This window comes from Oncorhynchus masou, chromosome 22 (assembly GCF_036934945.1).
Source record: "Oncorhynchus masou masou isolate Uvic2021 chromosome 22, UVic_Omas_1.1, whole genome shotgun sequence".
Classification (NCBI taxonomy): Eukaryota; Metazoa; Chordata; class Actinopteri; order Salmoniformes; family Salmonidae; genus Oncorhynchus; species Oncorhynchus masou.
The window spans coordinates 54,191,363-54,207,333 of NC_088233.1; the positions used below are offsets into that span (position 1 = coordinate 54,191,363).

The 15,971-nt window shown below is 43.4% G+C and overlaps 1 protein-coding gene across 1 annotated transcript in view; it reads left to right on the forward strand.

Annotated features, from left to right (window-relative positions):
• Positions 1 to 15,971, forward strand: part of LOC135509701 (la-related protein 1-like) — a 93,737-nt gene that overhangs the window by 24,011 nt on the left and 53,755 nt on the right. The window contains 4 exon segments of the mRNA XM_064930574.1: positions 4,336 to 4,406; positions 7,039 to 7,104; positions 8,313 to 8,393; positions 9,534 to 9,684. Coding sequence (XP_064786646.1) covers positions 4,336 to 4,406; positions 7,039 to 7,104; positions 8,313 to 8,393; positions 9,534 to 9,684 — 369 coding nt within the window.

A 15,971-nucleotide genomic window follows, 5' to 3' on the forward strand; every position in this document is an offset into this window, starting at 1 on the left:
GACAAGTTTTAAAACTCTTGTTCTTTGTCCACATAAACAGTTATTTTTTCATATAGTCACACTCATTTAGAATGCCTGAAGCTTTAACAGTACTTAAAGGTGTGTGTGAGAGAGCGAGTGAGTGTGCGCGAGCTGTGCGCAAGTGTTAAACTTCAAGAACGTTTGGTAAGAGGGAGTAGGCCTACTTAAGCATTGGGAGCATTAATAGCTGTAGTTATGTTAGTGACTTTTGTGGTGTTTATGATGAAAATTTGATTAAACCATTCTGATGTAGATGATTGTGTCTTTCGGTCCCTAACAGGCTGACCACACCACTCGCGTAGTGTGTGCGAGCGTTGCAAAAATAAATTTAGGAATCTGTTATTCAATTATTGCACCCACACTGCTCGCGTGCGTCAACGAGCGTCTGCGTTGCCAAGGGCTAAAATAGAACTGCTTTCTATTTCTGACGCAGATCGCGCTGCAAGTCCTGCCTCTCCAATCTCCTGATTGGTTTATAGAAGCAGGTACCCACATGCCATCTCCTCATTGGTTATACCCATGTGGGTGATTGAATAACGAACTGTATTGCTGGTTGGTGTAGTAATACTATGAAAGTTTAGATGCCAATCACCATATAGGTTCAAAGATGAAAGCCTGGAAGGAGGAGAGATGACTAGAAACGATTTGGTTGACCGTTTTGTGTGGATTAGTTGTCGGAGTAGAGGACCTTGTGCATTTCAGGTAAAATAACAACTCAACGTTTATACCCCAGGACAAAATAGCTAGCAACAGCAAGCTAGCTAAATAGGACAAATTAGCTAGCAAGTGTATGCTAACTAGCTAAATTACCATAAATGTTTAATGCTTTTTGACCTGTCCCCAAATTAATGTCATTGGTTCAGAGTTTGTTTTGCTATTTTAACCTGCGTGTCGTGATCTCGTTTGGTGTAGGTGGACAAAATAAATTTATGCACGATGGCCCACGCGCGCAGCCAGTTTGGGTTCCGTGTTACAATCAAAGTATGCCTGTATCTCAATCCACTGCTTTTTAAATGGACAAATCTTTCTTTGGAGCCAAATTTGAGCAATTAAATTTGAGCAAAAGAAACGTCCTCACTGTCAACTGCGTTTATTTTTAGCAAGCTTAACATGTGCAAATATTCATATGAACATAACAAGTTTCAACAACTGAGACATAAATGGAACAGGTTCCACAGACATGTGACTAACAGAAATGGAATAATGTGTCCCTGAACAAAGGGTGGTCAAAATCAAAAGTAACAGTCAGTATCTGGTGTGGCCACCAGCTGCATTAAGTACTGCAGTGCAACTCCTCATCGACTGCACCAGATTTGCCAGTTCTTGCTGTGAGATGTTACCCCACTCTTCCACCAAGGCACCTGCAAGTCCCCGGACATTTCTGGGGGGAATGGTCCTAGTCCTCACCATCAGATCCAACAGGTCCCAGTCATGCTCAATGGGATTGAGATCCGGGCTCTTCGCTGGCCATGGCTGAACACTGACATTCCTGTCTTGCAGGAAATCACACACAGAACGAGCAGTATGGCTGGTGGCATTGTCATGCTGGAGGGTCATGTCAGGATGAGCCTGCAGGTAGGAGGATGTCTTTCCTGTAACGCACAGCGTTGAGATTGCCTGCAATGACAACAAACTCAGTCCGATGATGCTGTGACTCAACGCCCCAGACCCTGACGGACCCTCCACCTCCAAATCGATCCCGCACCAGAGGACAGGCCTCGGTGTAACGCTCATTCTTTCGATAAACACGAATCTGACCATCACCCCCGGTGATACAAAACCACGACTTGTCAGTGAAGAGCACTTTTTTCCAGTCAAAATCAAATCAAAGTTTATTTGTCACGTGCGCCGAATATAACAGGTGTAGTACAGTGAAATGCTTGCTTACAGGCTCTAACCAATAGCGCAAAAACGGTGTTAGGTGAACAATAGGTAAGTAAAGAAATAAAACAACAGTAAAAAGACAGGCTATAAAAGTAGCGAGGCTATATACAGACAGACACCTGTTAGGCTGAGGTAGTATGTACATGTAGATATGGTTAACTTCTTGCGTCGAGCAATCCCGGATCCGGGATCCTATTTATAGCCTCAAGCTCATTAGCATAACGCAACGTTAACTATTCATGAAAATCGCAAATTAAATAAATATATTTGCTCTCAAGCTTAGACTTTTGTTAACAACACTGTCATCTCAGATTTTCAAAATATGCTTTTCAACCATAGCTAAACAAGCATTTGTGTAAGAGTATTGATAGCTAGCATAGCTATAAGCCTAGAATTCAGCCAGCAACATTTTCACAAAAACAAGAAAAGCATTGAAATAAAATCATTTACCTTTGAAGAACTTCAGATGTTTTCAATGAGGAGACTCTCAGTTAGATAGCAAATGTTCAGTTTTTCAAAAAATATTATTTGTGTAGGATAAATCGCTCCGTTTTGTTCACGTTTGGCTATGAAAAAAAACCTGTATCCAGTTATAGCCTCAAGCTCATTAGCATAACGTAACGTTAACTATTTATGAAAATCGCAAATGAAATTAAATAAATATGCTATATCTAAAGCTTAGCCTTATCTTAACAACACTATCACTTCAGATTTTCAAATATGCTTTTCAACCATTCCAAGACAAGCATTTGTGTAAGAGTATTGCTAGCTAGCTTAGCATTTAGCGTAGCATTTAGCACGCAACATTTTCACGAAAACCAAATAAATAAAATAATTTACCTTTGAAGAACTTCGGATGTTTTCAATGAGGAGACTCTCAGTTACATAGCAAATGTTCAGTTTTTCCTGAAAGAATCTTTGTGTAGGAGAAATCGCTCCGTTTTGTACATCACGTTTGGGTACCAAAAAAACACGACAATTCAGTCATCAAAACGGGTAACTTTTTTCCAAATTAACTCCATAATATCGACTGAAACACGGCAAATGCTGTTTAGAATCAATCCTCAAGGTGTTTTTCACATATCTCTTCATTGATATATCGTTCGTGGAAGTCTACTTTCTCCTCTGAATCCCATGGAAAAATACTTGCAGCTGAAGATGACGCACCAATTTCGACGGAGGACACCGGGCGGACACCTGGCAAATGTAGTCTCTTATGGTCTATCTTCCAATGATATGCCTACAAATACGTCACAATGCTGCAGACACCTTGGGGAAACGGCAGAAATTGTGGGCTAATTCCTGTCGCATTCACAGCCATATAAGGAGACATTGGAAAACAGAGCTTCAAACATTTTGCTCATTTCCTGTTTGAAGTTTCATCTTGGTTTCGCCTGTAGCATCAGTTCTGGGGCACTCACAGATAATATCTTTGCAGTTTTGGAAACGTCAAAGCTGTCAATTATATGCATAGTCGAGCATCTTTTTGTGACAAAATATTGAAAAACTTGTGAAGACTTACAGAACACGTTTGACCTCTGTCATTGTCAACAAAGGGTATATAACAAAGTATTTTGTTATTGGCCAAATACTTATTTTCCACCATATTTGGCAAATAAATTCATTAAAAATCCTACAATGTGATTTTCTGGATTTTTTTTCTTCTCATTTTGTCTGTCATAGTTGAAGTGTACCTCTGAAAATTACAGGCCTCTCTCATCTTTGTAAGTGGGAGAACTTGCACAATTGGTGGCTGACTAAATGCTTTTTTGCCCCACTGTATTTATTTGGGTTCACAGTGCAGACCGAACCGAGGTCCCTGTACCTAACGGTTCGGTACGAATTACACCCCTAGTGAACGGTCAAGTGCAGTCAGTTCGCCACCAGTCCCAATTCAACGTAGCACAGTGCTTTCTTTTCACTGGCTCAGAACTTGTGCAGTTTCACAGGGCTCATATACTTCAGACAGTCCAATGCCATTGCTTAGGCCCATATAAGGAGTTGACTGTGCCTGAGTCCCAAATGACACCATATACTCCCTCTATGGTGCACCATTTGACCAAAGCCCAAATGGAGGACTGAGGTTTATCAGCTACTTAATGTGCTCATGATTGAAAAATGAGATAGATGCAACAAACGTCTGAGATGTACGTTAATGTGGCGTTTGTGCACAAAATAAGTATTAAAAAATATGAAAAGGTAGTGCACTATATAAGGTGCCATTTGTGACACAGCTGTGGAACACAGATCCTCACTTCCTTCTGTCAATGCCATGAGCATCGGACAGCCCCTCATTGACCCAATAACATATTCATTGTCTGTTCTGCTCGTGGAACTAAGAGGAGACAAATGTGATTACATGGTTCCATGTAGTTTTTGTTGATGGCTGTAGCAGACTGTTGATGTCCACCGTATTTCTTGTTTCCACAGAGCCGCCAATCACAACAGGCCCAGCCAAGGTGGTGAAGGCCCCAAACCCCCGGCCTCGGAGAGGAGAAAGGGTAACGTCCTCCTCCTGTTGGCCAAAATTGTGTGTGTGTGCCTGTGTGTACATCTGCGGCTATGCTTAGAAACAGTCCATGCTTCCTGGTATGCAAGTGGTAGTACTTGGGGAGTCTGTCAGATAAGGTGTATAAACACTCTAAAGCAGTGGTTCCCAAACTATGGGGTGTTTTTTTTAAAGGAACTCGTAATACAATGCACAAGGTGCATGTTGGAAATTGGGTAGTGCATCATCAGTTCCTCTTGTCATGTTAGTCATTGTATGCTGACCAGACCGCCCACACTCATGTTGGATTTTGTCCACCCACACCAGATGCCATCAGGACACGCAGCTTGAAATATCAAAAGGAACTCTGAACCAACTACATTCATTTGGGGACAGGTCAGAAAGCATGAAACATTTTGACAATTTAGCTTGCTGTTGCTAATTAATTTGTCCTGGGTTATAAACATTGGGTTGTTATTTTACCTGAAATGCACAAGGTCCTCTCCTCCGACAGTTAATCCACAGATAAAAGGGTCAACCGAGTTTGTTTCTAGTAATCTCTCCTCCTTCAGGCTTCTTCTTTGGACTTTATGTGGCGGTTGACAACCAACTTTAAGGTGCATTACCACCACCAGCTGGACTGGAGTGTGGACTTCAGTTCATCTTTCAATCACCCACGTGGGTATATGCTCCTAAAAACCAATGAGGAGATGGGAGAGGTGGGACTTGCTTCTCCCATCTAAAATAGAACCAAGTTCTATTTTCTCCACCAACAAGAGGGGTGTGAACAGTAAGAGTCATGAACAGTGCTTGTGCCAATGGAAATAGATATGGTACAGGATGTTCCCCAATGCTGGAAGGGGGGCCCCCCCCGAGTGACATGAGAACCCCGGTCTTCAACCTTTTCTTGCCCAAAGACCACCTCCCAGGCGACCAAGGGACCCTATCATACGTTAGCAAAACAAAATGGTCACGTGTCTTTTATCATCAAGTGAACTCTTGACAGCCTATTTTATTTAACCTTTAACCAGGTAAGACCCATTAAGGTTAAACACCTGTTTTGTGAGGGCGCCCTATTAGCTGGAAAACACATTTTCGCCATTATACAGTGCATTCTAAAAGTATTCAGACCCCTTGACTTATTCCAAATTGTATTACGTTACAGCAAAAATACTCATCAATCTACACAGAATACCATACAATGACAAAACCAAAACAGGTTTATACATTTTTGCAAATGTATTAAAAATAAAAAACACCCTATTTACACAAGTACTCAGAACCTTTGCTAAGAGACTCGAAATTGAGCTCAGGAACATCCTGATTCCATTGATCATCCTTTAATGTTTTTACAACTTGATTGGAGTCCACCTGTGATCAATTAAATTGATTGGACATGATTTGGGAAGGCACACACCTGTCTATATAAGGTCCCACAGTTGACAGTGCATGTCAGAGCAAAATCCAAGCCATGAGGTCGAAGGAATTATCCATAGAGCTCTGAGACAAGATTGTGTTAAAGCACGGATCTGGGGAAGGGTACCACATTTTTTTGTTGCAGCATTGTCCCCAAGAACAACGTGGGCTCCATTATTCTTAAATGGAAGAAGTTTGGCACCACCAAGACTCTTCCTAGAGCTGGTCCCCAAACAGCCAAACTGAGCTGCTTGGAGTGTGCCAAAAGGCACCTAAATGACCCTCAGACCATGAGAAACAAGATTCTCTGGTCTGATGAAACCAAGATGCCAAGTGTCACCTGAATGCCAAGCGTCACATCTGGAGGAAACCAGGCACCATCCCTACAGTGAAGCGCGGGGATGTTTTTCAGCGGCAGGGACTGGGAGACTAGTCAGGATCGGAGTAAAGATGAACGGAGTAAAGTGCAGAGAGATCCTTGATGAAAACCTGCTCCAGAGCTCCCAGGACCTCAGACTGGGGCAAAGGGTCACCTTCCAACAGGACAACGACCCTGAGCACACAGCCAACGCAGGAGTGGCTTCGGGACAAGTCTCTTAATGTCCTTGAGTGGCCCAGCCAGAGCCCGGACTTGAACCCAATCGAACATCTCTGGATAGACCTGAAAATAGCTGTGCAGCAACGCTCCCCTTCCAACCTGACAGAGCCTGAGAGAATCTGCAGAGTAGAATGGGAGGAACTCCCCAAATACAGCTGTGCCAAGCTTGTAGGGTCATACCCAAGAAGACTCAAGGCTGTAATCACCGCCATAGGTGCTTCAACAAAGTACTGAGTAAAAGGTCTGAATATTTCATTTTTTTATTTCTAAAAACCAGTTATTCCTCTGTCATTATGGGCATTGTGTGTAAAAATAAATAAATAAAAATCCTCAATCTACATCACAAAGTGTGGAGAAGGTCAAGGGTTCTGAATACTTTCTGAGCTGTAATTTGTTTTAGATTTTTATGTTGTAAATGAGGATTGTTTCTATTGGGCCACACCTTTGTTGATATGGTGAAGCTTTAATGTGATGAGCATAAAGACATGTTTGCATTCCAAATGGCACCCTATTTCCTATATACGGCGCCCTATGGGCCCTAGTCAAAAGTAGTGCACTGTGTATGGAATAGGGTGCCATTTGTGACAGAAGTGCTGAAGAGTCTGTTAAAATCCCTTGATATTCTTTTTAGGTTGGAGATTTTGGTGATGCTATGAAGTGGCCAACCCCCGGGGAGATTGCAACTAAAGAAACGCAGGTAAGTCAGTGCCTGGAGGTAATACTTCTAACACCCCCCCCCCCCCAATGGCCAGTTAAGTAGGGCACAGTGCTGTTTGCAGTGGTAGTGAACACACAGCTCTTGTTTATTCAGTAGTCCCTTCAGGACTTCCGCAGGCTCAACAAGTCTCCCTCACGTATCAATTAATAATACCTCTTCGAAACAGGAGACTTTTTCTAGTGTCTCATTGGTAGGAAAACAACAGGGTGTGCAGGCCAGGCCGGGGGTTGTTTGAAGAACAACACAGAGTGGAGTCATGATGAGATGTAAATAAAGTTGGCGCTCTTTTCCCTCTGTTTATGACACTGATCTGGGTGTTCTGTGGTGTGGTGTAATTGTAGTGTGCTCAGATGAGACTCAACTTGCTCTTTGTCTCTGAGGGCTTTCTGCTTAGCCTTAGTTAGCACACGGTATATCTACTTTAGGGTGCACACAGGGTGTTAGTTTAGGTCCCAAATGGCACCCTATTCTCTACACGGTGTGAGAAAATAGTCTGTTTGAGAGAGCACTTCACTACGGCCCTGCAGGTAGAAAAATCCACCCCCGGACCTCCTGCTATTCCGGGAGCTGTCGGCAACCAAACTTTCCAAACACAGTCAGTTTCTCGACAGTGTTGTAACTGAGATTTTGGTATTGACATCTTTTAACTTTCCGTTTTATAATAGGTTGCTATTTTTCCCAGAAAGGTACTTGGGCTGTGAAGGTGTTGGTTAAATGTTGTTTTCGTAGTGTTTAGGTTTGTGAATGTAGTTTACTGTGTCCCTGGTGTTATGAGTGGAGGGCCTGAGTTTGGGTGCCACACCTCAACTCTCACAACAACCCTTCCCAGACACCGATCTTCTGAGTATCCTTCCTGTCCACAGAATGAGAATAGTGTTTTTAAAGCCCTGCCTGTAGAATGATAGCACATTGTATAAAGTTCTGACAGCAAATTCTATAGAATGATTCAGAGCACATTTCATAAGCACTTTTTGCAACCAACACAATCTCATAACAATGACTGATTCCATACCATTTTAAATACACACTCCCATTACAAGGCATTGAACACACACATCATCATCATCTGTCATTGTTGTGTGTGTGCCATTGTTGAAAGGGCAAACATTTTCCTTCATGACACAATCCTGTGATTGTGATTGCGCCCTTTTGTCCTAAAAAGCCTCCCTTCTGTCCCATCTGTTCAGATTGAGGTTGTGAATCGGACTGTGTCATGCCCCATGCCCGTCAGGCAGGTCAGAGAAGTGGGCTCCACACGGAGATCCCCAGTAAGTTCACCCTCCACAGGGACCTGGAGCAGCCTGGACTTGGAATTTCCAGCCTCCTGGCTCCATATAACCTGAATGAAAACACAGGATACTTACTCAGCAGGAGTTTAGTGGTATGGCCTGTTACCTGGAGTGATGTTAACCAATCTAAAGCTTGCTGGGGAATGAATAATAATATGGGGAGATTGTTGCACAGACTCTGACTAAGTGACAAGTAAAAAAACAACATCCCACCGCATATTTAAGTGAGTAGTAAAAGTGTGTGAAGCTAGAAAACAACTAACCTGTTCTTGCAAAACTAACCCTTCAACTGAATGCTTTGCAAAAGTGCCCCAGAAGAGGAGTTATTTAGATGAGTGGAAGTGTTAGCTGAGGGAGTGAGCTCAAACATCAAGTGAACTAAACTTGCATTTGATTTGACCATGTCACACACTTCATGATGAGCAAAAATGATTGTACACATCTGCAACTGTCTGTATGCAGCTCTCTGTGTGTGCATCCTGCCTGAATCTTATCCACTTCATACCATCAATGACTTCAGTGATGAACCCTATGGGCCCTGGTCAAAATGAATGCACTATATAGGGGATATGGTGCTATTTGGAGCACAGCCTTTAATAAAATAGTCTGGCCATCTATATGGCCCATGTCACTCACCAGTCACTAGTCTTAACCCCCGGACTGGCTGTGTCCATGAGTGGCAGCAGTAATGAATAGAATGGGATTTCTGTGCTTAGTTGGTTTCCTTTCCCATGCACAATTGAGTTGCACATTAAGAGCACTACAGTGGGAATCCTAACTTCCACCTCTGTCAGATTTTCACTTAGTCTCCCTTTGACATCAAAGCATGACAAAGTGAAAATTTGACTTAAATGGAAGTTAGGATTTGCCCCAAATGATGATGGCTTATGTGCAACTCCAGTAGCCAGGTCAGTCTCACCTGAGTGTACTGTGGGTGAGTGACCAGTGACCAGCAGCCTTAGTGTTTGTACCATATTCCCTATTTAGCACATTACTTTTGACCAGTGCCCATATAAAGAATATGGTGCCATTTGGGACAGCCTAACTGATGCTCTTAAACCTGGGTGGTAAAACTGCTGTGATATTGTACCCTGTGTTAACTAACCTACCCCCCCCCAGGCCCCCAAAAAGCCTGTGGTGAAGAAAGAGTTGAAGGAGAAGTGTGACACCAACGAGGAGGGCAAGGAGAACCAGAATGCGAAGTCGGATGACTCTGGAGAGGAGAAGAACAGCGACGAGGACTCTCAGAAGAACGGACAGAAGAAGAAAGGTGTGTTCCTTTACTTGGATTGACCTTCTCTTTTTAATGACAGAACGTGTGAAAAAACGGCACTTTTGTACAAGTGACTCGTTTCAGGAAACTATGTCCCATGTCACTACTTTGCCAGAGGCCTTCTGGAACGTGACTTTTCATGTGCCTTAATAACAAACTTGTATGCCATCTGTAAATAGGAATAAAATGGTTAAATTACGAGCCTAGTTGGTTTAGCCACGGAAAAAGACAGGAACCTTCCCGCTAGCCATGATTGGCTGAGATAATGGATGGGCTGGAAATGCCGAGAGATTTTCAATTGGTCTGCCATGAAGTACGTTCCTGTCTAAAATGAGCTGCCGTGTGTGTGTGTGTAGGGAATCCTTTCTAACACAGATTTTTTGGAAGATGGCTCTCCACTTTCTGGAGGACAGAGTATTGAAATCATTGGAGTGCCCAGTGGAAGCAGAGTATGATGGCTAAGGAGATGGAGAAAATTCAGGCATTTGATTGTGAATGCTGAGGGAGTCGAAAAGCGATCACAGAAGGCTATTGTAAAACACCTGTCCCTGGATTGTATCTTCAAACTAAGGGCAACCATGGTATCTGTGACAGAGAGGGAGAAGCGTTCATCCATGTATACGGATAAGAGAGTCTAGCGAGCTACATTTTCAGATATTTTTCAGATATTATACATATCTAATTTCATCAGGAAGTTGTTTTCATTGCAATTTAAAGCGTACTTTTGGCTAGCTCGGTAATATTGGCTGCCTCCTAGCTAACCTCACGTGTATGGTCTGTGATTTGTATCTCAGAAACATTTGCATTGCTAGTTATAGCCTAATGTTAGCTAACTAACATTGAACTTAGTTGGTTAGCATTTAGCTACCTGTAGATTCATGCAGGGTAGTAATGTTATGAGTTGGGATTATGGTTCATTGTTTAGCTAGCTACATGGCTATACAAAAGACTCCATTATGCAAGTAACCATTTCACTGTACCGTTTACACCTTCTGTATCCTGTGCATGTGACAAATAAAAGTTGATTTTATTTGATATAGTGTGTGTTTACCAGATACATTAATGTGAGGAACATGATCTGTACCAAAGTCAAATTATGATATAACGTCTTTATCCAATGTAAAAAAACCTCTCAATTTTGTTACATAAGATTGAGCTGGTTGATCACGTACAGTGGGGCAAAAAAGTATTTAGTCAGCCACCAATTGTGCAAGTTCTCCCACTTAAAAAAACAAGAGGCCTGTAATTTTCATCATAGGTACACTTCTACTATGACAGACAAATGAGGAAAAAAATCCAGAAAATCACATGTGTAGGCTTTTTAATGAAGGTATTTGCAAATGATCGTGGAAAACAAGTATTTGGTCACCTATACACAAGCTCTCATTTACAACTGTGACTTGGCCAAGATAAAGCAAAGCAGTACTACAGAAACAACAGAGTTACACATGGAATTAACAACGGTACAGTCAATAACACAATAGAAAAATAATAAAGTCTATATACAGTGAGTGCAAGTGTCCATCGAGTTTTTACTCTTACTATTAGAACGTAACACTGCGTAGGCGATTTATTCTTCGAGGACAAAGATTTTTACATTTAAATTATATTAATTCATGATTTATACCAGGGATGAAGACCACAGGCAATGTTTTGCTTTTCAATAAAACCTGTTATGTTGGTATAAGAAATGTTCGACTTTATTTTATTACAACTTTATTACTTTTCTGTTAAGATTAATTGAAATATCTAATGTGATTCTGAGCACCGTGGGTGGATTCCATAATGTGTTACGGGGAATTAAAATATTTCTGGTGCAACATTTCTCTAACAGGAACCCTGGTGTGTGTGTGTGTGTGTGTGAGCCGTTCTCTGGACCCCTCAGACTTCACCTCGACCTACAAAAACACACACACTGCATGCATTTGTGGTCGCTTTTGATAATGGTGTCTTCCCGTTAACCTCTCTGGGATATGCTGGACGGTAGCGTCCCAACTAGCCAACATCCAGTGAAAATGCAGAGCGCCAAATTCAAATAAATTACTATACAATTTTAAATGAAATCACATGTGCAAGATACCAAATTAAAGCTACCCTTGTTGTGAATCCAGCCAACGTGTCAGATTTCAAAAAGGCTTTTCGGCGAAAGCAAACAACGCTATTATCTGAGGATTGCACCCCAGTCGGAGCACTCGGGGTGAAGGGAACAACTGCCACTGGCCTCAAAAGTCATGGATTTTTTTAGGGTGCATTACGTCAACACAAAGGGGATGCCACCGGGAAATTCTAGGCGTTATCAAGTACCTGTTTAATTGTGAATGAGAGACTGATGAAGTGTGTACAGCCTGCGCAAAAAAACAAAGCAAGTCATGCTTTTCAAGCAAGTTTAAAAAAAATATTAGTTGCATCATGCAGCATTACAATGTATTAAAAATCAAAACATATAGCCCAACGTTTGTAGATCAACTAAAGTTACGTTAACTCTAAATTTAAGCGTATAGTAGTACCTATTTCTTTAACCACTCAACACAGAATAACCTTATTTGCGCACTCAATCAAATAATTTGGATAAAATCTATTTAATTCAGCTTTGTTCAATCATATTCTTCATACTGTAAAATAATGCCACAGAATTCGAAGCAAATCTTATCTGCTAAATGAACTAGTGTAGCCCACAGTCATATGACATAGCCATATCAGGACCTAACATAAGGACAGTATGCTATTCTGCTGAAATAGACCACATTTCCTCCACTGAAACTTGTCTGCCTGTTGAACACACATCCTCAGCCTTTGCCACCTTCTATAGGAATTTAACAACTGCATAGGGCTATGTTTTGGATGACTGGCTGCAAATGTTTATTGAATTGTTTTATTTCTGCCTTTTCTATTCCAGACATTCTGAAATTCACTAAAGCATCCCATGTATGTGACTTCAGTCTTTCACTTTTCAATGATATCATGTTTCTTTAGTCCTGTCTAAAAATAAATAATAGATTTATCGTGAAGGTGTAGGCTATATTACATGGATTTATTAGACTTTTTAAAATGTAGATGTTCCAAAGGTCTGCATCAGTGGCTTATAGGCTATGTGTGGGAGCCAGGAGATGCTAAATGCGTTTATTAAATAACGGTCAATTACCGTGAGACCGACAGCTATTTGCTTGACAATCACCGGCTGACACAATTTTGTGACCGCCACAGCCCTAGTAGTGACTACACTGAGCCTTACCCACACTCCTTTGAATGCACGGCGAGGGAATGAGTAGGAGGCATCAAAGCTGGGACCGAGAGACTGAAAAACAGCTTCTATCTCAAGGCCATCAGACTGTTAAACAGCCACCATTAACATTGAGTGGCTGCTGCCAACACACTGACTCAACTCCAGCCACTTTAATAATGGGAATTGATGGGAAATGATGTAAAATATATCACTAGCCACTTTAAACAATGCTACTTAATATAATGTTTACATACCCTACATTATTTATCTCATATGTATACGTATATACTGTACTCGATACCATCTACTGCATCTTTATGTAATACATGTATCACTAGCCACTTTAACTATGCCACTTTGTTTACATACTCATCTCATATGTATATACTGTACTTGATACCATCTACTGTATCTTGCCTATGCTGCTCTGCACCATCACTCATTCATATATTTATGTACATATTCTTTATCCCCTTACACTGTGTATAAGAAATTAGTTTTGGAATTGTTAGTTATTACTTGTTGGTTATTACTGCATTGTCAGAACTGGAAGCACAAGCATTTTGCTACACTCGCATTAACATCTGCTAACCATGTGTATGTGACAAATAAAATTTGATTTGATTAGGAGGCCATGCAGACAGGGAGATGTGTTGGCAGAAATAAAGGGTTGAAATTCCACCAGCCTGCCAGCAAGTGGTTTTTGACCTTCAGAATGAGACGCCCCAATGCCCTTTTCCAGCTCACTCGCTCTTGCTCTCTCTCTCCTTGCTCTTGCTCTCTCTCTCCTTCTCTTGCTCTCTCGCTCTCTTTTTTTTTCTGTCGCGCTTTCTTTCTCCCTTTTCTCTCTCTCGCGCTCAATCTCTCTTTTGCTCCCTTTCTATCACTCTTTCTTTCTGGCTCTCTCACTCTTTTTCCCTCGCTCTTTTCTCTCGCTTTCTCACTCTTTTTCTTTCTCTTGCCCTCTCGCTCTTTTTTTCTCGCTCTTTCTTTCTTTCGCACACACTCTTTCGCTCTCACGATCTTTCTGTTTTGCTCTCTTTTGTGCCTGCTATCTCACTTTCTTGCTCGCTCTCTGTTTCGCTCTCTCGCTTGCTATCTCGCATTCTCTTGCTATCTCGCATTCTCGATCACTTTAACTTGCTGGCTCTCTCTTGCTGTTTCGCTATTTCTCTCTTGCTGTTTCGCTATTTCTCTCTTGCTGTTTCGCTATTTCTCTCTTGCTGTTTCGCTATTTCTCTCTTGCTGTTTCTCTCTTGCTGTTTCGCTATTTCTCTCTTGCTGTTTCGCTATTTCTCTCTTGCTGTCTCGCTCCCTTTCTCTCTTGCTTTCTCTCTTGCTTTCTCTCTCGCCTTCTCGCTCTTTGTCTCGCTCGCTCTCTCTTTTGCTGTCTCGCTCGCTCTCTCGCTCGCTCTCTCTTTTGCTGTCTCGCTCGCTCTCTCTTTCGCTGTCTCGCTCGCTCTCTCTTTTGCTGTCTCGCTCGCTGTCTCGCTCGCTCTCTCTTTTGCTGTCTCGCTCGCTCTCTCTTTCGCTGTCTCGCTCGCTCTCTCTTTCGCTGTCTCGCTCGCTCTCTCTTTTCGCTGTCTCGCTCGCTCTCTCTTTCGCTGTCTCGCTCGCTCTCTCTTTTCGCTGTCTCGCTCGCGCTCTCTCTTTCGCTGTCTCGCTCGCTCTCTCTTTCGTCTCGCTCGCTCGCTCTCTTTCGCTGTCTCGCTCGCTCTCTCTTTCGCTGTCTCGCTCGCTCTCTCTTTCGCTGTCTCGCTCGCTCTCTCTTTCGCTGTCTCGCTCGCTCTCTCTTTCGCTGTCTCGCTCGCTCTCTCTTTCGCTGTCTCGCTCGCTCGCTTTTGCTGTCTCGCTCGCTCTCTCTTTTGCTGTCTCGCTCGCTCTCTTTTGCTGTCTCGCTCGCTCTCTTTCTGTCTCGCTCGCTCTCTTTTGCTGTCGCGCTCTCTTTTGCTGTCTCGCTCGCTCTTTCGCTGTCTCGCTCTCTCTTTCGCTGTCTCGCTCTCGCTCTCTTTCGCTGTCTCGCTCTCTTTCGCTGTCTCGCTGTCTCGCTCGCTCTCTTTCGCTGTCTCGCTCGCTCTCTTTCGCTGTCTCGCTCGCTCTCTTTCGCTGTCTCGCTCGCTCTCTTTCGCTGTCTCGCTCGCTCTCTTTCGCTGTCTCGCTCGCTCTCTTTCGCTGTCTCGCTCGCTCTCTTTCGCTGTCTCGCTCGCTCGCTCTCTTTCGCTGTCTCGCTCGCTCGCTCTCTTTCTCTCGCTCGCTCTCTCTCGCTCTCTCTCTCGCTCTCTTGCTCGCTGTCTCGCTCGCTCTCTTTCGCTGTCTCGCTCGCTCTCTTTCTCGCTGTCTCGCTCTCTCTCTCGCTCTCTCTCTCTCGCTCTCTCTCGCTCTCTCTCTCTCGCTCTCTTAGCTCGCTCTCGCTCGTCGCTCTCTCTCTTTTCGCTGTCTCGCTCTCTCTTTCGCTGTCTCGCTCTCTCTCTCGCTCGCTCTCGCTCTCTTTCGCTGTCTCGCTCTCTTTCGCTGTCTCGCTCTCTTTCGCTGTCTCGCTCTCTTTCGCTGTCTCGCTCTCTTTCGCTGTCTCGCTCTCTTTCGCTGTCTCGCTCTCTTTCGCTGTCTCTTTCTCGCTCGCTCGCTCTCTTTCGCTCGCTCGCTCTTCTTTCGCCGCTTCTTTTTCGCTCGCTCTCTTTCTCGCTGTCGCTCTCTTTCTCGCTTCGCTTTCGCTCTCTTTCTTTTCTTTCGCTCGCTCGCTCGCCGCTCGCTCTCTCTTGTCTCGCTCGCTCTCTTTCTCGCTGTCTCGCTCGCTCTCTTTTCGCTCGCTGTCTCTCTCTCGCTCGCTCTCTTTCTCGCTGTCTCGCTCTCTCGCTCTCGCTCTCTCTCTCGCTCGTCTCTTTCTCGCTCTCTTCGCTCTCTCGCTCTCGCTCTCTTCTCTTCGCTCTCTCGCTCGCTCGCTCGCTTTCGCTCTCTTTCGCTCTCTCTCGCTCTTTTCGCTCTCTCTCGCTCGCTCGCTCTCTCTCGCTCTCTCTGTCTCGCTCTCTCTCTCGCTTTCGCTTTCTCGCTCGCTCTCTCTTCT